Source organism: Rutilus rutilus (genome assembly GCF_951802725.1).
Source record: "Rutilus rutilus genome assembly, chromosome: 2".
Classification (NCBI taxonomy): domain Eukaryota; kingdom Metazoa; phylum Chordata; class Actinopteri; order Cypriniformes; family Leuciscidae; genus Rutilus; species Rutilus rutilus.
Genome location: NC_140210.1, coordinates 27,849,367 through 27,877,093, shown reverse-complemented (window position 1 = coordinate 27,877,093; position 27,727 = coordinate 27,849,367). Strand labels below are relative to the sequence as shown.

Sequence of the window (27,727 nt, the reverse complement as noted above, 5' to 3'; positions counted from 1 at the left end):
AAGAGATATTTGTGTATAAGATAAACAACCATACAACGTATGTGTATGTCTGTCCATACTACAGAGAAATGCTGACACTATACAGTAGGAAGTTAGTCATCGATGTACAAATTACACAGTCTTTGATGATGTTAGTTGGGTGGGAACAGATGTAACAGATAATACAAAGAATGGCAAAGGAGAATAAGTCAAATAAGGTCTCTGTTTAAGCCTGGTATGTGTGAGGTGGGTCATGGTGAGCGTTTGTCACAATGGGACATTCATAGCTTGTTGGCAGCATTGCAGGGATATAAATCTTTGAAGAGCTGCAGTGTATGTAAGAGCCCACACAGCTCTCTACATCAGCTAACAGTGCAGAGGTGCATTCATGAGTGTGTTACAACACGGTATGTGGGATTGATAAAGGCAAAGGTTGTGTGTGCTTGTGTATGTGTTCACATAGCAGAGATGTAGCTTGATTCTGTGTGTCCTTTGTACAATAAATATGTTTAATTTCTGAATGCATTTCATATCCATTGCTTTTTACTAGGTGAAAAATCCACAATGGACCTGGATTTGTCCTTCCACTCCTGATCCAAAGACTCAAATAAACCAGAATATGATGGATTGTGGGGTCACTGGATCTCAAAAGGCACAAAGTTGAAGGTGGAATTCCTGCTTTGTTCTTACTCACATTGTCTGTGGATAAATCTGTGACACATTGTTTTTTATATATGTACTTTACTGTTAATATTTAATAAAATTGCATTTGTTCAGTAATGAACACAGTTCTGAGATTTTGAATTGCTTTCACATAATTTGACAATTTTACATATATAGAGTAGGCTATATAGGCATGTATAAGTCAGGATTATTATAGTTAAACAAACTTATTGATATATTTAGTAATAATAAAACAAAACAGAAAATATAAAGACAAAAACGTTCAGAATATTATTAAAAATTATAATAGTATCTCAAAATAAAGCTTAAGTGTCATACTTAGCATTAATTGCTCCTTCCTCCACACTTAGAAAATAATATATTTATATATATATAAAACAAAATCTTCAAATATGATCAATATTGACAAGCTGTAAAAAGTGATCATGATGACTCAACTTAAAAAAAGTGAGTGAGAATTGCCTTAAAATTATTAAGTAAATAAACTTAATGCGTAATTGAAAAAAAATAAGTCACGTGGAATTGTCAAGTTCACAACTTAATTTTTCAATTACGCATGAAGTTTATTAATTAATACTTTTAAGGCAAGGGGTTTCCTCACTTTTTTTTAGTTGTCAACTGATCACTGCATGTAATGCCTTGAGTTCTACTGCAACAGTGAATTATAAGTACTAAATAAGTGCAATGAAACAAAATCCCATTAAATTACCAACAACAGACACATTAAGATGGGCTTCATAATGTCAAGTCTTTATTGGTCATGTGCCATATAGCAATAAGATAATGATTAATAAATGACATTAACTACATTCGGCTTCTAAAGTTTTCAGTCATCCAGTACACAGTGGCTCCTACACACTACTAGATAGCAAACAAGGTCACATTCTTAACAGAAATCAAATATTAATGCACACCCTGCCAGATTGAGAAAGCTGCTGGTGGCTTAAGGCATTTTTTAAAAACCTAGAGCATTCATACATAAACAGTAGCATTTTAGATGGATTGTTATATATTGGTGTAAAAGTGGGTTGCCTTTTTATGGAGGAATGTTGATCGCACATGCATTACAAAAGTTTGGCAGTGCAGGTTTGAAATTCTTCTTCTTCAAACTGCATTGTGTCGTTACGCTTTCTGCAATGACCTTTGGCCCTCCCAAAAATAATGGAACAATTCCTAAAACGTTCAAATCTGATGCTGATTTTTGTGACTGGGTTACCAGGTCTAGTTAATGAGCATCTGAGAATGGAAAGACAAATTTCCAGATTTGCCTGACACTCCCTCGCAGCTAAGTATGCCAATGTCACAGTGTTTATCGGAAAAATGACATTCGACAGAAAAAGTAGTCCATTCACTTTGCTTTCTATAATACAATTCTTCAATTGAATTAAGCCCAACTATATAAATCCGTTCAAACTATCCATTGAAAGGGTGCAGCAAGTCAGGCTTAACAAAGCATGGCATAGAGGCAAGAGGTAAGTGGTATCAAAACCTGGCAGTGTAGCAGAAGTGTTATGCGGATATTTCACTAGCATTTACATTTAATATGTTATACGTTTACCAAAGGGATTTATTGTTGAGCTATGGTTTCACTATGACAGTGGCGTCTTTGCATGAGAGTACACTGAGTGTAGAGAACTAGATTCAAGTATGAAGTTTAGGTGTTCGAGATGCACTGTGATAAGTTGTGTTAGTGACGGCGTTTCCACGCTGTCGATGTGCTTCAGGCATCCATAAGTATAGAAAGATAATGTTGAGATGTTTATATATATTCTAACTTCTAAAGATAGTTAGATTTCTTAACAATTTCAAAACATTTGTTTCATCCGGCCAAACACAACCAATTCTGGACAAACTCAGAAGCAGCAGGGTATACTGAACTTAAAAAAATTCGCCATTTTTTGTTTCCCATTCAAACTTACACTTTCTTTTCACAATACCTATCTGCCTATTTCTCAAATAATTCTGACAGTTGATATGGATGAGATGCTGTTTACATACATTTAAGTGCCCTGACTTGATTGGCTTTACAGTATTTGTCAAAATGTTTATTAATCACAAGCATTTAGCAGCATGTGAAAGGCTTCAGCAGTGTTGTGTAACATTCTCGCTCCCAGTATTGCCCATTGGCTGGTGAACTAATGCAGCCTTAAGTACTGAGAGGGATGGCAGGCACACTGCTATGAAAGTATTGGTAAACTGCTATTGGACCTACATACAGTCACCATGCAAACAGCAGACACACCTCATGCAGTGAGGACTTGCTATTAGGCTCAAATCCTTGTCATTTTAAAGGGTAAGTGGGTGTGGGTTGGAAGAAATGTTTAAAAAGGAGTCTTGGAGAGGAATTTGGCTGAGTGGAGTTTGTATATTTGTATAGTTCTGGATTTTTATTTATTTATTGGCAGGAACGTATGAGCATGCCGAGAAGTTAACTGGAGTCAAGAAACAGATGCAATTGTTACAAGGGCTGGCATGATGCAAAGACTACAATAATTGCTTTGTCATTTCTTATGCTTACATTATAAGACAAGTTTTGTGATGGCTTTTGGAAAAACTGCAGCACAAAAAGCTACCTTCACTGAAGCTAAACACTTAAACATTTCCTTAACGGAGTGTGCTGAGAGAAACCCATTACAGTGCAGTTTACAGGAGCGATATGACTCTGAAACAGTGCATCCACAGAAATATATGCATCAAACAATGTGACACCTGGGGTGTCTTGAGTAGTTAATGGTTTGCTACAAAGGGACTGCTGCCCTGTGACTGAGTGTGAGGCTAATTAGTGGAGAATAAGTTGAAATACACTAGATTCCTCTCTGAGACCCACTTTGTGGAGGGGATCTGAGTTATTTGGGAAAAGGAAAGAGAGTAATGGAGAAGGCAGAGGGAGGAGAGGATGAAAGTAAGAGGGGTGAGACATTTAGTTTTTCTGGTTGGTGGGATTCAAGTCTCCAGAGTCGATCTTGTCACCCTTCTTGGAGTCGTCAGACTGGGAGGAGCCTTTGACGGATTTGCTGCTCTGCTGATGTTTGTCGTCATCATCCTTGTCCTCTTTCTTTCTGCTCACGCTAGTGCTGCTATACATACGGGACTGGTAGCTGTAGCCAGACATCGAGCCGGGGGTGGGATAGTTGATCCCAGTGCTGATACGTGTCTCCTCCCCTTCCAGCAGTTTCCTGAGACGGGCGATAAAGGAGAGGGTGAACAAAGAGAAGGTGGTGAGGCAGGGTGTGATGGAAAAGGTGGGATGAAAGAGCAATACATTTCTGTATGAAAATCACATCAGTAGGTGTCATAAGAGGAATTCTCACAATTTTCATTTTAGGTATGTTGATAAAAATAGATCAAATGACACTAGCATTCATCTACACGTCAATTGTCACATGTCACATGTCAGTTGTTTATACCTGTAAGCAGCAATTTCTATGTCAAGAGCCATCTTGACATTCAGCAAGTCTTGGTACTCCCTAAGGTGACGGGCCATCTCATTCTTAGTGCCCCTCAGCTCATTCTCCAGATGCCCAATTGAATCCTGTGTGATGTTACATGATATAGTTATAATAAAAAAGACTTAATGATTTGATTGGATGATAGACATAAATATTTACACTTAAAAAATAGAGTTTTTTTTCGCAGTGATGCCATAGAAGAACCATTTTTGAGTTCCCCAAACAACCTTTCAGTAAACAATTGTTCTTAGTGTGAAGAGCATTTTAATAATCTAAAGAACACTTTATCCACTATTAAGAATGTTTTGTGCAATGGAAAGGTTCCATGAATTTTAAAGGATCTTTATGGAACCTTCAATGCAAAGAAAGAAAGAAAGAAAGAAAGAAAGAAAGAAAGAAAGAAAGAAAGAAAGAAAGAAAGAAAGAAAGAAAGAAAGAAAGAAAGAAAGAAAGAAAGAAAGAAAGAAAGATTTTACTGGGTTCCTTTTACATAAATGAAAATGTGCTGCTTGTGGAAAAGCTTTTAGATTTTTTTTTCATGGGCTAAAGCACTCATTATTTGCATTAGTTAATAACACTTTGTTATCTTTATTTTATGATAGGCCTTTGGAAAACCTTATAAATAAAAGATCTAATACGGGCTTTTGATTTAGTTATGTCTGGGAAGTAGCTAATTTTAGCACCATGGACAGAGCAGTAACATTCACAGTCTGTGGTCACGCCCATTTCACAGGGATCTTTTGTCTGCTGTTTGGTTAACAGAAGCACAAGTTTCAAGCGCTGATATTTAATTTTTTTAAACATTTGTTTGGCTATTTATTTGTTTTGGGTTGTTTTAAGCAAGCGCCGATATCCTCAGTATTTTAATCATTTAAAAAAAGTTAAACTCTTTACATGTTTGCCTTAACTCAGACGAACACGGGTTAAATCAAAATTGAGGAAACCAACCTGGTAACCCATGACCTCAGCGTTGTGACTGTCCTCCATCTCACGAATCTGCCTTTCCATTGATTCGTTGGTTCCCTTTAAACTCTCGATTTCAATGGTCTTGGACTGCACCTGTCTCCTGAACTCGTTGAGCTCTTCCCTACTCGCGCGAATGACCTCGTTGCTCTTGTTGGCCTGTTCGCTAAGATCGGCGAACTTGGACTTGTACCACTCTTCAGCGGACTGCAAGTTCTTACTCGCAATCACCTCGTACTGGCCGCGAATCTCCTTAAGGGCGGAGGTAAGGTCGGGTTTAGCCACTTCCATCTCAACGGACACCTGGGCAGCCTGGATCATGTTCATGAGCTCAGCCACCTCCTCCTCATGCAACTTTCTCGTGAAGTTGATCTCGTCCAGGAGGGATTCGATCTTTTTCTCCAGGTCGAGGCGCACCATGGTGGCGTTGTCCACGTCCTTTTTGAAAGCTCTAAGCGTTTGCTCAGCTTCCTCGCGCATTCTCATCTCCTCCTCGAACTTCTCCTGGAGTTTCTGAAGTTCGTCCTCAATGCTGTCGCGCTCGAACATCATCTGATTCTTCTCTGCGTTGAGTTCCTCGAGTTGGGACCTCAGTTCCCGGATCTCCTGCTGGTAGAGTTCGGCCAAACGGGACGGTTCTGTCTGGCGCTGGCGCAGGGTCACGAGTTCGGCTTCCAGCACTTGGTTGTGCTGCTCCAAATTGCGAACTTTATCAATGAACATCGCGAAACGGTCATTGAGACCTTGCATCTGCTCCTTCTCGTTGGTACGGATGATTTTGAACTCATTGTTAAGCGCTGTGCTCTGGGTGAAGTCTAAGCTTTCCAGCGTCAAAGATGGATAGGCAGATCGGGTGGAGCGCTTATAGGAGCTTGGGATATTGGTGCGGGTCACGGACTGGTTCTTAAACCCGCTTCGGGAGCTGCTCATCCGGGATGGAGAGGCTGAGAAGCGGGTGGAGTCCCCGAAGATCTTCCGGTAGGAAGAGGCAGAGTAGATGTCGGATCCGTAGCTCATCTTGGCGTTTGAAGACAAGAGAGCAGAACACAGGCGGCGCCTCCTTTTATACCAGGACCGTCCCAATCAATAATTTACGGGTCCGTGCTACTCTTCGCATTCAACCTTCCCCACTGCAGATGTTTTAGATGGACAGACCCCGAATAAATCCGACAAATTAGCTGATCTATTGGTTAATTTTAACTTTTAAAAGCGCAAAGAGTGCTTTCTGCCCGTGTTCTGCTAAGTCCTTCGCTGGAAACAGGTCGGCAGCAGCGAGCGGATGGAACTGTCCGTTTTGGCGCAGTGCTGATGTCAACAAAATACCTAAATCTAGCCTATCGTTTATTTACTCACTCACACATCATAACGTCACATATGTGGAAAATACCTTATGCCATCCCATCTGTGAAAATAATCACACAGACCATACACATATCATTGTGATAAGAGCACTAACTTTTATTATTATTATCATTAGGCTTTTATTATTATTATTATTATTATTATTATTAGCCTATTTATTGTTAAAAATAATAATAATAAAATAATAATAATAATAATAATAATAATAATTGCTCAATTGTATTATGTTAATTCACAAATGTATTATAATTATGCTATTAAGAACTGTTCGTAAAATATGTTTGTATGGAAGGTCAAATAGGTCTATTAACGAGTTCATTGAGTTCAGCTTCTGCTACCTACTTCCATGGTTGGTGCTGAGACTTCTGGGAATATAGTAATAATATAAAACGATGATTTATTGCTAATGAAAACCATCACTTTTGTATGGCCAATACGTTTGATCTTTCTATTTAAATTTGTTGGTAGGCTAATTCATATTGTAGATCCAGTTTTTCACTGTGGCATTTTTATTTTTAAATTATTGTAACAAAATTATTAACATTTGTACAGTGTAGATTATAGTAAAAAAAATAAAAAATAAAAAATAAAAGTTTCCTTTTGTCCATTTTGAACCGAGTTATAAAAATATTAATGCAACAGGAAGTCGACATAAACGTAGTGCCTAGGGTTCCTCACATATCAACCAATAATTCACAGATAGCCTGTCACAGATTTAACGTGTCAGTGAGTGCCATTATGTTAAACTCGAAACGACTGTAAGTGTAAAAGTAAGATCGGACTAAACAGCCATCTCACAGCAGTTATACACTGCTGCCATCTGTTGGCTGCTTCGAGATCTCAACAGATTGAAGACAAACGAACAAGGTTAATTTTGGCAAACGTTCCATGTCTTGTGTGGCCTTCATATTTAGACAGTATTTTTTTATTTATTTTTTTTATTGTAAATTTGGGTTGACAGGAATTTTGTTTTTAATGCACCACATGAACTCACGAACTCCACAGTAAGAGTATTTTGGGGCATATATTTATTAATATAATTCAAATTAATCTTTATTAAATAACACCATACAAGATACATTTTTAGGTTATTTACAGTTTTTCTCAGTCGCTTTGGTACATTCCTTGAATCATCCTTAAGATTTGCAAACCAGTAGGTGCATTTCTCAAAACAATTTGTACAAACAGAAGCACACAATGGTTTACCTGCAAAAGCCTGTAACTTGCTCAAAATCTTTAGTCCATCTCTTAAAAGTAAGTATTTATTATGTCAATAAACATATCAGTGGCCTCAGAATGCCAAGTCCTTGTGTCATTGCTCACAAATAAGATGCTTAGTCATGTTGTCAATATAACTGTACTCATCAGTATTTTCAGATGAGAAAACTATATTGATTGCAAGAGACTGGACAGGATTCACAGTTACATTTGCATTGTTGGTCTGCCAATAAATTACCGTACAATGTCATTGCGATATAAAGAAAAAGACAATACATATATGTGACCCTGGATCACAAAACCAGTAGCACGGGTGTATTTGTGGAAATATGCCAACAATACATTGTATGGGTCAAAATTATTGATTTTTCTTTTATGCCAAAAATCATTAGGATGTTACAGTTTTTCTCAGTCACTTTGGTGCATTTCTCAGATTAGAAATGTTCTCTGAAATATTCTCAGATCAGTTCTCTGAAATAGCTCAAAGTTGCATCTCATGAACCTTCAATTGGCGAGCATATATACAGTGCTGCATGCAAAAGCAAGATCTGCCTAAGAGGTCTTTTTTTGCCTTTCTAATGTTGTATTTTCGCCTTTGTGCCCCTATTTCTTTTTCTTTTCTATCACAATAATACTGTAATGTTTTGTTTTTTTTAGACCACTAGTAAAAGTGTAACTGTGATTCCTATCCAGTCTCTTTCAATCAATAACTCACATACAGTAGTGTGTAAATTTGTACTTTTGAAATGGATATATGGCATAAAGATGAAGCGCAGCTTTGTACATTTCAATACAGTAACTGTCATCCAAACTGTTGCGTTTACATCAGGTAATACTAACAGGGTGCAGTGTTTTATTGACAACATGACTAAGCATTTTGACTATCTTGTTTGTGAACAATGACACAAGGACTTTTCATTCCGATGGCACTGATACGTTCATTGGCATAAATACTTACTTTTGAGAGATGTTGAGTAAGTTAAAGGCTTTTGCAGGTAATCCATTGTGTGGTGCTGTTTATGCGAATTGTTTTGAGAATGCACATACTTCTTTGCAAATATTAAGAATGATTTGAGAAATGCACCAAAGTGACTGAGAAAAACTGTAAGTATAAGACCATGTTCCATGAAGATATTTTGTACATTTCCTACCGTAAATATATAAAACATGTATTTCTGTGAGTGAATGCAGCACAATCGTGAGCATAAATGGACAACTTTAAAGGCGATTTTTTTGCACCCTCAGATTCCAGATTTTCAAATAGTTGTGTATCGGCCAAATATTGTCCTATCCTAACAAAGCATACATCAATGGAAATCTTATTTATGCAGCTTTCAGATGATGTATAAATCTCACTTTTAGACAATTCATGGTCCAGGGTCACATGGGTGCTGTATACTGTATATATAGTATATGTATTCTGTATATATATATATATATATACTGTACACACACACACACACTGCACACACACATATATATACTGTATATGTATGTGTGTGTGTTTGTGTGTTTCATTATGTCTCTATAAAGTATATTTACTGTATAATGTAAAATGCAATTGGACTAGTGTAATATAGCATTACAGTAAGTATACAGTGTTACAGTATAGTGAACATTGTCTGATTACATGTTCTGTCTACAAACGTTTGAATGATTGAGGAGACGGTTGTTCTCCCAACATTCAGCTGCACCTTTCAACCCGCCTCGGCCGTAAGGTCATGATTGAGAACATGGTCCACAATAGGACAATAGAAACATCTCTACAATCTTGGCCTCTTCTACCTCTTCCTCTGTTTTGCCTCCACACCCTTCCACCACACTTACTTACTCCTCTTCTTTTCCCCGACTGTTGACCCTGTTTGTTTCATTGTTGTTCTTCCATTGTCAGAATTTGTAACACTAAGTTGTCCACTGTATATATACTTGCCAAATAAAGCTTCATGAGATGCACCTCTGAGCTATTTTAGAAAACTGGTTGATCATTGGTTGATCTAATGCTTTACATTTCCCTTCATTAGTGAAATTCAAGATTCACCTGTGCAATTCATCACTTTAGGACAAAAAAGTCTGATAGAGATAGAAAATATGTATGACAGTTAATGAAAACTAGTTCAACCATTTTGCATTTAATGACTTATGCAAGGAAGTGGTACCAAGATGTCTTGAGGGGTAAGACTAAACAGAGAACCAGTATAATATATTTTGATCAACATGACATAAGCATTATTGCTAATGTAGGAAACAGCAGACAATTGTACATAATCAGTTGCATGAATGTACCAAAGCATTTGAAATTTGTTCAAAAGAATGAGAAATTGCTTTTATCATGATGTGGAGGTTCAACACAAAGTTTTGAGAATTTCAATTGTGATCTGAGAAATGTACCAAAGCAACTGAGAAAAACGTAATAAAATCTAAAACATATATATAGCATATTTCTAACAAAATTTGTTTTATAATACTATATAATAATGAATATGATTGAATCTACCTGACTAAATAGCTACACGAATAAAAAAAGTAATCATTAAATCAGATTACTCTTAAACTTTTGTTCTCCATTTTTTTCCAACTTTTATAACAGTGAGAGGTTAAAGATGATAAAGCAATTAACCCAATTAACCACCAATGTACTTAAAGGCACACTATGCAGTTTCTGTTTTTCTTAAACAGCGACCCCTAGAGTCGCTGTGGAGTACTTGTATTTACCTTTACTGTCGTAAATACCACTCACGCGGAGCACTCGTTTTCTTTTCCTTGACTCTTCCGACCGCACTTTCTTCGTCGACTGCCATGATTCACGTCTGAAATGCGTGCTAGTGTCTTTCATAGACGCTGCTTCATATGTTGTTGATGTATGTGACGTCGTGCCGTAAAGCAAGTCGTGATTCTCGCGAGATTTTTCGGGGCGCCACCTCTCAAACCTGCATTGCTGGTTTTGCCAGCGTGCCTTTAACCCTGGCTGCTCCAGGGGGTTATCAGCAGGGTCAAATCACACAATGGCCTTCAGTGGGGTCAGACTGGGGTGGGATGTGCACATTAGTAGCCTATTTCTGTAGTAATGAACGGAACTTTCAAGCACAATTGATTGATAGATATACAGTACTGTTCCCTCCATATTTCAGTGTTGTTGTTGAGGATAATTTCAGCAAACAGTTTTCATTGTACAATCAGATTGACAGCATTAAAGAGGGCAAATGTTATCATTCAACTGAACTCGTCCCCTTGGAATTATAAGGTTCTATCTGCGTTCTGAGCAGTTTTGAGATATTGAGCTTTAAAGTTTTTGCATTCCATTCGACTGTGTAGAAAGAACCTTTTTATTTTCTAAATAAAAAGTTCCAAAATGTACACAACTTAAAAAACAACATTACATAATGTAAAGAAGTGGTCACAGAATAAGAATATGTGAATAACAAAATTTTGACAAAAATGTCAGATAGAACCTTAGAATTCCAAGGGGACGAACTGTGTACACTGTAAAAAAAAGATTTTTTGGTGAAGTAAATACTACTGAAAAAAAACAATGTAATTTACATGAAAAAGTTAGTTCAGGCAAGAATTTAAAAAACGAAGTAAATTCCATATCAGTACTTAATTCAAGCGAGTAGAAATTAAAGCGTACATATCAACTCAATAAAATTAAGTAAAAATTACTCAACTTTTCTGATACTGGGGTTCCCATCATGCACTGGACCTTGAATAATTAATGAGGTAAATTTTTCACTGGTTTCCAGCTGTATTTACACTGTTTTATCATTGCTTCTGTTGTTAGGATTAGTAACTTGCCATTTTGTGACATTTTGAGTACATTTTCTGCTCAAAATGACACATTCAAACACAAAAACGATCCATCAAATGTTATCGTCATTGTGTATTGTCTACCAAGTATTGAGGTCTTTGCATTCACACGATGCTTAACATCTGACATGCTATAGTATAAATTACTTAGATAATCTAAGTAAAGCACATACTATAAATGACAGTTATAATTCAATATTATTGTTTGAGTGAAATGTAATGTAAAGGAAATTTCAACTAAATCGATATTAATCAACCTTTTACTAGCCAAGTTAAAGTTACTTATTTTCTTTGTTATGTTCACTTAACTAGGTTAAGTAAAGTTTACTTAATTCAATATTCCAAGTAAATTTTACTTAAAGATTTCTAATTAAAGCTACTGATAAATATGTTTAGGTTTTTACTTGGCAAAGCTTTGTAAATTTACTAGCATTTTCTGAGTGGAAAAAGTTGCCTAGCTTTTTTTAAGTAAATATCACTCCAAATTTTTTCCAGTGTATATGCAATTTAAACACATTATGTTATCTATGTAATAAATGCACGTCTTGAATGATCACGGTTTTAGCGTATTTAATTCCACTGCTCAGGGGTGGCCAAAATTATGATTTAAAAGACGGACGGACGGACGGACGGACGGACGGACGGACAGACACAGATAGATAGATAGATAGATAGATAGATAGATAGATAGATAGATAGATAGATAGATAGACAGACAGATAGATTGATCGATCGATCGATCCCTGGAGGGAAAGTTTTGTCTAACAACAACATTGAACAGAGACAGCACAGTATAATGACAAACAGTGTCATCATATACAATACACAGGAGACCATTTGGGAAAACATCTGACAGGTGCTGTGTGACGATAAAACACATATATAAATATATATGTGGTGAACATATGTGAAAAAGAAAGGACACTCTTTAGAACTGTATGGTTTTGCGTATCAAAACATAATAAAAATCATCTTGATGTTGTTGTTATATGGTTTGTGTTTGTTTGTTTGTTCACTTTAGAGTTTGTTTTTTATCTGTTCTGCTCATGTCTGTTTCTAGGTTGGTTTTCAGTCTGTTAATTGGTTCAGTTCTCTCCTTGTTTGTCACTATGGTTTCTAATTGATTGTTAGTTCTGTCCAGGTGAGTCTTGGTAATTAGCTCCTCAGTTTGTGTCTATTTAAGCCCTGTGTCTCGGTTCTTTGTCAGTTCTGCGTTGTGTCAAGTTGCTTGTTCTGTTCATGAGACTTTGTTTTTGAATAAAACAGCTGCACTTAGATCCTGTTTCATCTCTGCTGCAACCAGCCCGTGACAGTTAGCAGTTCTTAAATACAACCTCAGATGAACAACACATGACATATTACACAGTGTCATTATTTATTTAACAAAATTAAAAACAAAAAGACAAACTAAGTAAACCATACGATTCAATTGCTTGTAGAGTCACTTTTAGCAGCAATAAGTTGAACGAATAATTTTCTGTATGACAGTATCACTCTCTCGCATCGTTCTGGAGGAATTTTGGCCCGCTCTTCTTTACAACGGTGCTTCAGTTCAGTGAGGTTTGTGGGCAGTTGGGTTGAGGTCTGGACTTTGACTGGGTCATTGCAACAACTTGATTCTTTTCTTTTTCAGCCATTCTGTTGTAGATTTGCTTGTGATCATTGTTCTGTTGCATGACCCAATTTTGGCCAAGCTTTAGCTGTCGGACAGATGGCCTCACATTTGACTCTAAAATACATTGGTATAAAGAGTTTAATTTAGTTTAGTTTAGTTTAATTTTATTTGCACAAATGTTAAATTAGAGCAAGAAAATACAATCCAAATACTGTACAGGGAGAGGCAGAAAATCCAAAAGGGCTTATTTAAAGCCTCCCCTTAAAGGGTTAGTTCACCCAAAAATGAAAATTCTGTCAGTAATTACTCACCCTCATGTTGTTCCAATCTTCGGAACACAAATTAAGATATTTTTGATTAAATCTCCATAGGAGGAGACGGCCTCAACATATAATGACAATGCCATTCTATATTGATCAGTGAGTGTAACAGCGCAGCGCTTCTGTGTTGTACGTCACCACGTAGGCTCACGCATCACACACATGACCAGGGTCAGCCAATAGTGAGCCGACGCTGGTCATGTGTTTGATGCGTGAGCCTACGTGGTGACATACAAGTACAACACAGAAGCGCTGCGCTGTTACACTACGTGAACTCACTCAGGCCCACACGGAAGAAAATGAATAGTTGAATAAATGTAAAAAAAAATAAAAAATTGTTGCACACAAAAATTATTCTCGTCGCTTGATAAACTTATGGTTGAGCCACTGTAGTCACTTGGACTATTTTATCGATTTTTTATTTACGTCGATTTTAACGTTTCTGGGCAACACCGGCAAATTTCGATCCCATAGATATGAAGGAGTGAGACAGCTCTCAGATTTCATCAAAAGTATCTTAATTTGTGTTCCCTAAGATGAACGGAAGTCTTACGGGGTTGGAACAACATGAGGGTGAGTAATTACTGACAGAATTTTCATTTTTGGGTGAACTAACCCTTTAAACAACAAGGAAAAAAAAGAAACTTTTAAATTAAAGAAAGAGCTCAACTATAATAACAATATATAAATGTATATGACAGAATCAAATGAATTCAAACATATATCGAAACCCCCCCAAAAAATATACATACCAAAAACAAACCCTGTATGGCTCATAAATGCATAAACAACAACAACGGAAAATATAGGCTATAAGACACAATTAGGCTACAAAGCAACAATGAAATGATCCTTTATACATCTTTTATAATATATTGAAGATGAACATTTTCTTGCTAGATGGGATAAACCATTCCATAATTTAATACCCCTAAATCGTATTGAGTATTGACCTCTACAACTGAGAAATTCTGGAAGATGAAAATCTGTAGATTGATGAGTTAAGTGACAGTGAACCTGTGAATTTACTTTAAAATACATCTTAAATTGCTCTGGAATGTTACCTTCACTTGAATATATCTTATAAATAAAAAAAACATATTTGAGAAATATTGTTATCATAAATAGTAAGAAGTTGAAGTTTCTGAAATAAAGGCGCAGATTAAGTATATGCATTTGATCGGGTTGCAGTCCTAACAAAATGTTTCTGAAGGATTTTTTTTTTTTTTTGAAGAGTAGTAGGAAAAGTGCTTGCCCAAACAATATTACAATATGAGATATATGGATAAATTAAACTATAGTAAAGAGTAAGAAGACATTATGTAGTAACAAGATGCCTAACTCTCCTTATTATACCAGTAGATTTATGTATTTTTCCGCTTAGTCAGCGTGTTCCCTCCAACTCACGCTCTCGTCAACAAAAACTCCTTGGAATTTTGTAGTTGACACTTGAGGCACCTCAATGGACTCAATTGTAATTTTTGATAAATCCTTAGGATATAATTTTTTACCACTAAAAATAATAAAATTAGATTTATTAAAATTTAAAGATAATTTATTTAAATTAAACAAATTAGCATAATCAATTAAACTATAATTTACATTCTTAATCAATAAATTAAAATTTGAATGAGAGAAAACTTACGTTGTATTGTCAGCGAAATTTATTGGAGTAAGAATATTTGAAACATTTGACAAATCATTTATATAAATGAGAAATAGGAAGGGTCCAAGAATGGACCCCTGAGGAACCCCACAGAGTAATCTTTCTTTGCTAGAATAGCAAGCCTTAAAGCAAACAAACTGTCTTCTATTAAAATGTAATTTTTCAGCCATTTATATCATGAAAACCATATTTATACAGATTTTCCAATAAAATTAAATAATTAACTGTATCAAAAGCTTTTGACAGATCTATACTACATGTAAATTCATGGTTTTCAAGTGCTTGTCAATCAGGTGAAGCAAAGCCATATAAGTAGAGTGATTTTTACGGAAACCATATGAAGATATATTTAAAAACTAAAACTAAAACTTAAATTAAAACAGAAAGCATAGATATTAATGCTAATACAAACTTTAGTAGTATCTCAATGATACTAACAAAAATAAAAATATTACAAAAATTTGATAAATAAAAACAACATACCCTTTGGCAAATTTGGAAACACTTATAAGGTCTCATTTCTAGTTAAGTTAACAGGAACTAACACTATTTCAGCAGGCAGCATTTATTAGTCTTAGTTAATGTTCATTTCAACATTTACTAATTCATTTTAAAATCAAAAGTTGTAGGCCTAGGCCTATCTGTTAACCCTAGTTAATGTCCTGTGAACTAATGATAACATAAACAACCCCATAACCCTAACAGTTGTATTTTTATTAACCAACATTAACAAAGATTAGCCTGATAAATGCTGTAAAATATATTGCTCATTGTTAGTTCATATTAGATAATGCATTAACTAATATTAACATATTGTTAAGTGTTATCCAAATTTCTAATTGGCTAGTTCATTCTAATAACGATGAACAATATTTTTTATACAATTTATTAATCTTGGCTAATAAAAAATATGGGAACACTTTATTTGACTTATTTACAGATTTTTACATATTTAACATGTATTCTTGTTAATATGTTGCATGAATTTTACCATAGTAATTACAGTAAATTATGCTTAATTACATGCAACTAACCCTCAACCAAACCCTAATCCTACCCTAACCCTATAGTAATTAATATGTTAGCTGGGTACACTTTAACAATGACACCTTAAACTAATGTGTAACCAAGATTATAAATATGGTTCATAATAGGCCTATTTCTTAAAGAAATAATTGATGCTATCGTTCACAACAATTTAGGTGAGTATATAAAATATGATCATCCTTTCATGTAAAAAAAATTATTAAAGCTATGTGAAAATGATAGTTTCAATTTGAATTAATATACAAATATAGAAAATATTTAGTTTCTACTATAATTGTTTTTTTCCAAGTATAGTACTAGGTTTATTTAAATCCATTTTTTTTTAAATGTAATCAATTTTTATTTATTTAGTCAGTTCAATCTTACTTGTTGTTGTTGTGTTTTTTATTTATTTATTTATTTGTTTACATTTTGACACAGCTTTTCCTCTGACCCCCAGCACTCCCTTTTGTGGCCTCCTTTTGAAAACACCTACACATGTTTACTAGATTTAGTTAGCTCATTTAAACTATTGCGTTACACCTTAAAGTATTACCGTAAGCAATCAGGTAAACAATGATCTGCCAGTAGACCAACCATCTTCAAGAGTCTGCCTGTCCCGCCTTCGCATTTCGCCGTCTCTGATGTGTTGACAGGTTTCGCTCCTCCTCCTCTTCTGGATGTAGCACAGCGCAAGCACCGCCTCGTCCTGCCCCTCAACAACTGCTTACAACACGGTTATGAAAAGACGAGCTTTTGATTCACATTATCAGTAAGACTTGCAGCTTCACTTTGAGTAGCTACTGCAGCGATTTCTGTCTTATTTATAGGTTATTTCCTGAAGCGTTCGCGGTTTACAGCGCTGCCGGTGTGCACTTGAGCTTTTTGTGCATTGACGGAAGGTGAGTGAGCGAATCGGGTTGAACTTACAGTTGTTGATGTCAACGGTCTGTTTGTAGGCTTTGTGTGAATGTCTATTCGCTACTGTTAAAAAGATCGGTGATGTTTGATGCTCTGCGCGAAGCTCATAATGCTGTTTAGCACTGCGCTGTGTGTGCTTCAGTCAGGATTTGACGAACTCCAGTCAAAATATATTTTACCACAGCGTAAATAAACACGATACCAGACGCGATACCGAATATTATGAATGCTCAACGTTAATACATCCTTTACACATCAATACTGGTTGATTGTCAAGCTCTATTTCAGCCATTTTCGTGGGAAATTCTATAGCTGCTTGGCCTTAGCCAGCCCATAACGTCCTCGGGGGCTTTGTTCTTGTTTTTAGCTGCTGAATGTAACTTTTTGTGGTTATGATTGTGCAAAAAAGCATCTAAATAGGGCAAGCAACAAATTGGTTCAGGTTAGTTGCTTAAATTAGTAAGTTTTCATCTCCAGTGTTTTACTGCTGCTGTAAGATTGTGTAAGGAGGTAATGACTTGGCATTATAACATTTCAAAACTAAATCTGGGTCAAACTATTAGAGTTTTGGGAATACCTAAACTGTACTATTTGTGAAAAAGAGTTTAATATTGCGAAATATAGAGCTACCCGCTGCAAGGTTACCAAAACCCATCAACCTCCAACTTCTCCCATGACAGCTGAACATCCTTGCCAATATAAACAACTTTCAGAAAAAAAGGGTTTTCTTTTTTTGTGTGTGTCTATTTGGTGTTCAAGGACCAAAAGCTCTCCAAAAAGAAGAAAAACCTTCTTTCTTTTTCTGGTTTTCCCAAATATTCTTATGCAAATCCGCCTGATAGACCACACAAAGGTAGCCTACGTTTTTGCTTAATAAATGTAAGAGTTTTAACATACTTGTTTTGTAAGGAGGACTTTTTTGCATGTCTAAATATTTAAAAAAGAGAAAGAATGATAAAATGCATTTCTAAAAAGCAAGCTTTCAGCACCGCCTGGAGCTCTTTTCAAACTCTACAGTCTCAATGACATCCCCTTTTCCCTCAACATTAGGATCATAATATAGACGGCTGGTGGGAAAATCTCCTTCCTTTGCCCTTAAGGTCTCCAGCTTGTTTGTGCAAGTCAGCCTTTGTGAAGGCCACTGGCCCCAGTTTGCTGACTCAAGCTTCTATGCTGCATGTCATTCATCTTGCTTCAATAGTTTGGATGGTGCTTAATTTTCTTTTCTGAAGTGTAATTTAACGTCTTTCAAGAGAAAGAGGGTAGAACATATTAGGTTGTCTGTGTTCTGCTTGCTTGCTTGCCTTTTGCTCGCATACTTAAACTGTTTCCATACCGAAAATGAAGTATTTTAGACACATATTGTCAAACTAATTAGGAAGACACTTCTTTACCAGAAGTTGTTTAAATATAATACAAGACGTACGCTACTACCTGTCAAGCAGTAAACAAAAAAAATCGATTTCACAATGACTCTTGCTGGGTTTTTTTTTATACTTTTTTTTTAGTATGTGAGAAACAGTCAGACAAAGCATTTCAAGGCTTAATGCTTTTTATTTAAATTCCTCATATAATTAAATCAGTCAGCTGTTATTCTTGTCTTTCTTGGTTCTGATGCAATTAGATTAGAAGTTGGCACATAAGCGGGCCCAGAAGTTGTGTATTGGCTTGCTTAATAGGTGATAGAATCTACAGATAATAACTAATCCAATCAAAGAAATCTAAGTGCATTCATTCTTTAATGGAATCTTTTGGTGCCTAAGACAGATAAGAACAGAGAATCACTTAAAATGCATTGCTTGAGGTTTTTCAAATTTTCTTTTATTTTAATAGGTCTTTTAAATCTCTTTACAGACTCAGAACTGACAAATTTAATGATGACGACATCATGGAGTGATCGACTTCAGGACTATGCTGACCTTCCGGCAAACATGGATGGCCTGGCAATGAAGAAATACAGGAGAGAGGCCTACCATAGGTATGAAAGAAGAACAGACAGACTTCAAAATTGGAAGCCTAGCCTTAGTCATTATACAATACAGTATAATGACTAAGGCTAGGCTTCCAATTTTGAAGGAAATAGCATTTTGAATATTTACACAGATTTCACTTTAATTCTTTCTATTTAGAGTGTCATTTGTTTGCAATCCACTCATTTTAGAAGAGCCCATTGAGTCTCAGAGTGTATACTAGTTATATTTGTATACTGAGCATTCCATTAGCACATCCTCTATGATTTGTGTGCTGCTTTAAGAATGTAAGCAACTCTTTCAAGAAAGGATACTAGTATTTAGGCAGCAGCTCCACTGGTAATTTGGGAAATTCAGCTAAAATAAGAAAAAAGCGACCTAATTATAGGCCAAACCCTGCATCTATATTTCAAACTACATATTGGAAATGGGCATGGCGGAACACGTGACTGAGAAACATAGAGGAGCTTGCAACCCCACAAACATCCCATGCAGTGGAGTTATGCAATCTTCAATATATAAAAGGTGGGTCATTCGGTTCTTCGCAAAAAACTGCCTCTTTAATACATGACGTCACACTTGTGGCATTATTAATCCAACCAAAGGTCATGTCTGTAAGTGTAGTTTACTCTTCCTACTTAACATGAACTTTGACTTTACGTTTCTCCGTAGTGAAGCCAAAAGTTCACCGTCTTTTTCCATTACCCAGATAAGTGGGTTGAGATAAGGAAAAGTAAATGTGAGTGTCAAGGCAAGGAATCCACTGTCTGTACAGTCTATTTGAGGTCCAAAGGCAGTGGTGTTATCTGGTGTGTGTGATGAGCAGTGAAACATTTGTCAACTCTCTGAAACTTAGTGGTGGAGCTGTTGAATATATTACAAAATAGAAACAAGGTTATAGTCCATCTATATTGTAGAATGACTAAATCTGTGACCCTTAGTACAGTCAAAGTCTTTTTAAGGTAACTCAGTTCATGCAGCGACCATCTTTTGTAAACACTCCCAGGCTATTTATATAGGTAATAGGCACACAATAACCTGAAAACCATCCATGGGCGGATTAAGTTCTACACAGGCCTCTAGGCTCAGGGATTTTCTCAGTGATGCACCAAAATGTCAGCAACCATCCTGAAATATTCAGTCAGAACCGGAATTTTTTTTGTCTGGAATGTTTTGGAATATTTTCAAACGGTTGCCAAAATTTTGGTGTATCACTTGTTGAAATGTCATCATTAAAGGGTTACTTCAGGATTTAGCATTAAGCTTTGTATTAGTAGAAAACCTGTAGTATTTTCGAATTACCGTGCTTTCCACCCTCATATCCCCCTGAGACAAGAGATTTATGTATTTTTTGTCTGGAAAAAATCCTCCGATGACGCAAAAATCGTCATTTTGCGTCATCGGAGGATTTTCTGGTCAGAGGCTAAAGACTACAGCCAGTAGATGGCGTTGTTCCGCATGTTTTCAGCCCGCCCATACAGGGTGGGATCTCACTCACAGAATGTACACACAGTGTCAGCTGTCTTTCTTTGGAAGCTAAGCTAGTAGGCTCTTGTTCTGTGGAGAAAGCTGAGTTGTAGGAGAAAGCTGAGTAAGTAGGGGTAAACAACAACATCCTCCTTTTCCCGGACTTGTCCGACGGGCGAGATTGTTCAAAATGTCCGGGATTCAGCTTTTGCGTTCTGCGGTCGCCATTCATTGTTTACATGCACCTTTTGTTTCAATCTAACTGAATTCATTCCGATTGGTGAATTTGAATGTAGTGTTTACATGAACGCTAAACAAGTGATCGGTTGATGTGCGTTTTACCATTGCTAAGAAAATTCCCGCTCCTCCGTGAGAGATGCGAGACCCGGCGCGTCTCAGCAATGACGCCACCGGCCTCGCGCTGTTCTCCCGCGGCCGTCAGCCTCGTCCTGCTCGCCACAGTAAACATGATGAATGGCGACTGTAGAACGCAAAAGCTGAATCCAGGACATTTTGGCCCATCTCTAAATCACTGGCAAACTCATCACGTAGGCTAGCCTTATTGTTTTCAACTACGCACTCTTACCGGTAGGCGTGGCCTCCTAAGGCAGCGAAGCAAGTGCATTCTGGGAGTTGTTGTCTTTCATCCACATAAGACAAAAATGCATTTTCTGGCTTTTCTCGGTCTAGAAAGCTCCAAATTCCAAAATTTCTTCACATTTCTTCTACTTAAATGACCTATTTTAAATACACATTCATCTTCCCAGAGGTGAAGTATCCCTTTAAGAAATAGAGATCATTGACGTTGACTAAAACAGGTAATGTTTCTCCGATAACATGTCAGGGGTCTATTTCGTGCAAACAACTTGAATAAGCTACAAATATTATGCTAAAGCAGCAATATGTAAAATTTGTCCAGCTGAAATATCAAGAGACAACTCGTTACCAAAGAACTTAACTACAACTGATTTCATTTATCACCTGAGAACACAACACCCTGAACAGCGTAACGAGTTCAATTTCCCAATTGTCCAAATTTTATTTTTGTTTTGTTTTTGGGCTAATTGTAAACTTGAATTTTGGTTTCGTAAACAAAAATAATTGTGGTGCATCACTAATTTCAACAAAATATTACTAAACTAAAAAAATCTGACAACAATGCTGAAATCACAAGTCCCCGTGTAGTCAATCATTTCATCCCTTAAAAACTCACATTTGATCACCAAAATGACACATTTTTAAAAAATTCCAACCTATTTAAAAGTTTTTCGCAGATCCATGAATGTGCAAATTAGCTCCGCCTCCACTCACTCATACAGGCTCTCTACAAGTCGATGTATCAGAAAGAATGATAATGCGTTTAATGTATCGCTCTCCACAACGTTGGACACTACAGTAATTAATATGATTAGCCTTTTGCTTGACTACGTTATTAAACAGTAGGGCTGTAATCAACCAAAGAAAATCTTGGTCGACTGAAGTCCTGAAATTTTCGACTAAAAATCGGCTAAAAATTTACTTTTAATTAATTAGCTGCGCACTGTGCGCAGTACTTGGTAGCCTTGTTGTCCGCCTAAATGACTTATAAATAAACATAAAAAACTAGTAGGCTATTTGCAGTATATTAAATCGTTTTTGACCTAATTATTTTGCGCTGAAATGAGTCTGATACACGAGTCTGTCGGCTCTGACAGCGTTGCATCACGTGCACCTGCGCAATATCATAGCCTATGATTTACGAAAATAGTACTATGTTGTCAACTAGTGATATCATCACAAGACCTTTTGAGGAATATGCAACATAATTTAGACAATTGTTTTTGTCATATGTATTATAATAACTGACAGACACTGTCATTTCAGCCGCTCTGTGCAGCCGCTCTGTGGAGCTCAGCTTCGCGGCTGAGACATGAATAGACTAGTATTAACTCTAAGAAAAAATGCTGCCACACTGCCGATGTCTTTGTTGACATGGTAGAAGAGGACTGACTGACTATGAATTAAACGCTCTCACAATTAAATAAATAATATTCAGCAAACCTTCTAGTAGCCTAATCTGTCTCTCTTCTCCAGTGGGTTGGGCTAATCCAAAAGAAGTGAAAACAAGGGGGGTGTTCTGAAGACAGACTGTTACCTGTGAAACAGCAGTGCTCTGAAAACACCCCCATTAGCAATTAGTGCTTTCCACCTGATGAAATGAACGCGGCAAAAAATCGACCAATCAGAATTTTGGTCGAGCCATAACGTATAGACCAAATAATCGACTAATCGACTGAGAGATTACAGCCCTATTAAACAGCTAATAATGTGTCGCTATTTTTACACAAACCATGTTCCCCTTTGCCATCTCATAGTCAGACTGCTGCCTTCTAAAAAGCAGCATCCTTAGAAACACTTTGAACAACTCAGAACATCAGTGGAGAAAGGCATATAGTAACATCGCAATACACATCATACACACAGTTCACCCTCTAAATTGCTCAATGTACCCGATTTTTCATATCAACAGAAAAACACGCCGGGATAACCTGGCTTCTCTTGAGACTCCCCTGCTTCAGAGCATAGTAATGATATGATGAAGCCCACCCACATGCTTACAAGGTAGTTAAGTTAACATAACATGAACACTGCAGTTTTAAGGAGAAACCAGTCAGCAATGGTGTTGACTTATGAATTTGTCTTAAAGCATATTAACACCACATAGGCATAGACATATAAACAACATTAAAAACTTGATTTTCATCACTTTTAAAGCTTTCATTTTCACATGCAAGTTCGTGAGTAAACAAACTCGAAAAGGCGGGACTTCCCAGTTTACAAGTGCTATATTTTTTCCATTCATTTCTATACTAGTGATCCGCCTCCTCCCCATTATAATGTCTCTGGTACAGTATAAGTAGCCTATTACAGAAAAGGGCAACAATGAGGATCCATTTGAGATACAAGAGTAATCTGTTTACCAGCTGTCTCTAACTAGTGATGCACACTCTGTTGTCTGAGCCGCTGCGCCTGCCTGGTTCTTCCTGCTGTTGTTGATTGTTCTAGATGTCTTTGAAGGGAAGCAAACAACCCCTAACTCAACAACTGGCACAACAACAGAGAATGCTATAGAACTGGCACAATCATTTTTGCAACAAGTCAGAAATTCAATGACAAGAAAGCAGAGAGAGGGGGCTATTGTTTGAACTGTGGGGGTAACAGGGTGAACAGGGAAATGGGCTTGACAGACCAGATAGAGCAGTGACATCCACTCAGAATGCAGCGCACAGGTTGTACCTGGAAAAGTGAATCATGGGATGTAGTCCAATGTTATGCCACCACAAGGTAGGTTTGATAAATAAACAAAAATTGGTTGTGATAATTATTTTTATTTTTTATTTATTTTTATCGGGTTGAAAAATCGTTAAGCGTTAAGTCTCTAATGATCTTTTCTTTTTTGTAGTGAAAATATACTAAACATATATTCAGCTGCTGTGTGACAATTTTTAATTTGTTATTTCATATCATTGAAATCGCTTCCAGATGCAATAGAAACTTTAACACTTTTGTAAAACTATGGATGCAATGGCAGTGCATACACAAATATATGTCTGTTGTTATCTGTGATTTATCTCTGTCAGTATCAGATTATATGCATGCACAGAGAGTGATTCAGAATTTCCTTTGTGTTCATATCTTGGCATTAAATATCATGACTTTGTCAGTGTGCACTTGCATATTGTTGTCCTACTGTTAGTTTAACTGCCTCTATTCTCATTTGTAAGTCGCTTTGGATAAAAGCGTCTGCTAAATGAATAAATGTAAATGTATTTTATTTTATTATGAAATGATTTAGCATCTGACTGGAGTTTGTCTTAGTCCTGCAGAGATTGACTGATTGATATAAATCCTTCACTTCAAGAATGTTTGGAGGTCCTTAGGTGCTAAATCGTTTGTTTTATAGACCTGAATTCTTACAAAATTCTGGAAAATCACGGTCTTGTTTTTAAACTTTTTAAATTGGTTCCTAATCCTTGCAGAATATTGCGACCAAACATTCCTCTGACTGTTTCCCCCTTCTTCCCCAGAGTGTTCGTGAACAGAAGTCTGGCCATGGAAAAGATTAAATGCTTTGGCTTTGACATGGACTACACTTTAGCAGGTGAGGTGTTTCCTACTTTAATTGATGATCACGCATAATTGTTTACAGTCAAACGTCTATTTTGATAGATCCGTCCCTATGTTTATGTCCCTCGAATGGATCCAGTAACACTCTTGCTTAGAATCTCAGGGTAAACATACAGTAGGATTCTTGGGTATATTTAGCTACCCCTCGTCTGGTTTTGGAATCTGGAAAACTGAGGTGATGTCTCTTATACACAAAGGGCCAGATTTACTAACAGCTTGCGCCAGCGCAAACCCTCTTTTGGCGTTAAAAACGACTGTCAGAATTTGCCTTTCAGACGCAAACTTTATGGGAGAAGAGTATTTAAATAAATCATACAAGGTGATTTACTATTATCAATAGTTTGCGCTAGTCAATTTACTGGTATTTGCACCATTATTTACTGGCCCAAAAAAGCATGTCTTAAACCAGATGCTAATTTGCGCTGCACTTGGTAATTACGACAGTAATTATGGAAATGATCCTGCTGCGTCTCTGTTCTTTAAAGGAGAACTCCGGTCAATTTTAACATTGAGCTCATTTTTTTTTACATTTGGAGTGCTGTCAATACAGAGAACAACGACAAAAATCGGTGTTGCCTACACCGAGTTATTCTATTTTTAAAATTTGCACCCTATTGACTTCAATGGGGCAAGTAGTAAGCCTGCTTTTTAGCCTCTTAACATCCTTTAAGTGTCATTACAAGTGCACAGAAAATGTGAGTGATTCCTTCCGAGTGAACACGAGTGGATCTGACTGCAGTAGATGTTAGAGATATTAATAAAAATGAAGTTAATTCAGCCAGCGCTCATACCTTTGTTTACATCCTGTTTTCGGTGGAAGGCCATAGTAATCGATTGTCGAGTTCACGCGCGTGATCATAGGTACTAAACCTATGTGCGTGAACTCGACAATCGATTACTATGGCCTTCCACCGAAAACAGGATGTAAACAAAGGTATGAGCGCTGGCTGAATTAACTTCATTTTTATTAATATCTCTAACATCTACTGCAGTCAGATCCACTCGTGTTCACTCGGAAGGAATCACTCACATTTTCTGTGCACTTGTAATGACACTTAAAGGATGTTAAGAGGCTAAAAAGCAGGCTTACTACTTGCCCCATTGAAGTCAATAGGGTGCAAATTTTAAAAATAGAATAACTCGGTGTAGGCAACACCGATTTTTGTCGTTGTTCTCTGTATTGACAGCACTCCAAATGTACAAAAAAATGAGCTCAATGTTAAAATTGACCGGAGTTCTCCTTTAATTTGTGCGTCGTCAGTAGATCAAATGCAGAACTGTCCAGTACCATCTGCACTTTTTTGGAATTGCGCTCTCATACTAATTTGCCCTGTTTTGGGCATTTTATGTGATCTAAACCATAGTTTGTCTTGTTGGCTAGGGGCTTAGTTTGTTTAAATGACTATCAACATAAACAAGCCAATTATTTACAGCTTAATATATTTATGTCAGTTAGGTGATCCAAGAACCAGAAATAAGAGAGGGTTTGTTTTTTATGGTGCAGCAGTTTAACATGGATCAGATGCATTGGGTTTCCGAAACCCCTTTGCTTTCTGTTATTGGTCTCAGGGACTCAGCTGCTGGTGGCGGATAAAGTCCTCACTAAATCCGGGCTGTGGGCCATGAGAGAGCGGATCAGTTCTTTGACAGTTAGAATTGATGGCTCTTAAGAGGTGGATAGCGTGTATCGTAGCCAACTGGCTAATGTGGCCTGAGCTGAAGGCTTCTCAGCTGTTGACATCCTCCAAATTACAGCTGGCTGTAACCAAGTGCAAATGTTTACAAGTTCAAACCCTATGTTGTTTCTTATACTCTGATCAGGTTGCAACCACAGTTCAGAGGTCCTCAACAATCAATATCAGTCATTAACAGCAAATTCTTTGGCACACATAACATACTGTTGTCTTACAATCTTGAGATGTGCTTTTTAGCCATCTAACTTTTAATACGTCACTCTTGATAGTTAACCAAAAAATGTGCAAAAAGGAAATCGTTTACTCACCCTGATGTCGTTCAAAACCTGTATGACTTGATTTATTCCGCAAACACAAAAGATGATATTTAAAAGAAAGTTTTAACTGGTTTTGTCCGTACAATGAAAGTTTTGTGTTCAAAACAACAATGGGCCGCATTGACTTCATTTAAAAACATGACATTTGAAACAAGAAATACATATTTTGAAAAAATTTCTCAGTGTTAAACAAAATAATGAAAGTCATACAGGTTTGGAACATAATGGTAAATAATGATGATACTATCGCTTTAAAATTCTGTAATTACCAGTCTATCTTTTATTTATACCGTTAAAATATTATACTCTCTCAAGAAAAAAAATCACTTTTCACTCTTGGTGGAGACAAATTTTCTTTTGACATTACAATGGAATATTAATAGATGTTAGTATTCGTTGTTGATCTCAAATCCAGGCTACAAAGAAGCATTGTACCAAACCATACAGGGTTTTAGGACCACTTTCCAACACAATGCTAGATCCAAGCCCTGTTTAATATTTCCTGTCGCTTATTGAGTCCATTGCCCAACTAAATCCCCTTTGTGATTGGGAACAGCGTGCAAGATAATACCCTGCACGTGTACAGAGCTGTGGAACAAACTCTCCATCTAAGCTTGGTGTTGACAGCTCTTCAACCTGGCAGTCCATTAAATCACAGAGGAAGCCCATCACCTCTGCATTCTTTGTATAGACTAAAGTCTTTTTCACAGGACAGAGAAATAAAACCTTGTTTAAATAGCAGAGAAACATTTATTTCAGAACTTTTAATTAATTTAGTAAATGAAAGACACATTCAGTACAGTCTATATGCTGTTGTTTAAGAACCTGACAGCAGTCCAAGGTCAACCAGAGGCTTAATGCAGCCGGAACGTGTTAATGAGGGAGAGCTTGATGGACGGACTGAAAGGTTGGGGGAGTTTGTTTATCCTGTACAACGAATATAAATTACATTTTCTTACGAAAGGTAACATGAGCTATGAACTCCAGCCTGACATCATACCCTCATGCTGATCACGTATGCATGTGTAATAATCTGTCCAGGAGTGTATTCGATGTATGGAGGAAGAAACATGAATCTTCATGGCCTGAGTGGACCTATAGGGTG

The 27,727-nt window shown here is 36.7% G+C and overlaps 2 protein-coding genes across 2 annotated transcripts in view; one reads left to right on the top strand and one right to left on the bottom strand.

Annotated features, from left to right (window-relative positions):
• Positions 1–1,393: 1,393 nt before the first annotated feature.
• On the bottom strand, positions 1,394–6,391 carry inab (internexin neuronal intermediate filament protein, alpha b). The gene is made up of 3 exons (XM_084402839.1): positions 5,061–6,391; positions 4,071–4,195; positions 1,394–3,839 (listed from the first exon to the last, which is right to left on the bottom strand). The coding sequence occupies exons 1-3, from the start codon at positions 6,090–6,092 to the stop codon at positions 3,584–3,586; spliced, it is 1,413 nt and encodes a 470-aa protein (XP_084258965.1). The 5' UTR covers positions 6,093–6,391; the 3' UTR covers positions 1,394–3,583.
• Positions 6,392–16,754: 10,363 nt separating this feature from the next.
• nt5c2b (5'-nucleotidase, cytosolic IIb) overlaps positions 16,755–27,727 on the top strand; it is a 40,427-nt gene continuing 29,454 nt past the window's right edge. Inside the window, exons 1-3 of the mRNA XM_084402836.1 lie at positions 16,755–16,988; positions 18,862–18,985; positions 24,512–24,585. Of these exons, the coding sequence (XP_084258962.1) occupies positions 18,882–18,985; positions 24,512–24,585 (178 nt within the window). The 5' untranslated portion in view covers positions 16,755–16,988; positions 18,862–18,881. The remainder of the gene's footprint in view (positions 16,989–18,861; positions 18,986–24,511; positions 24,586–27,727) is intronic.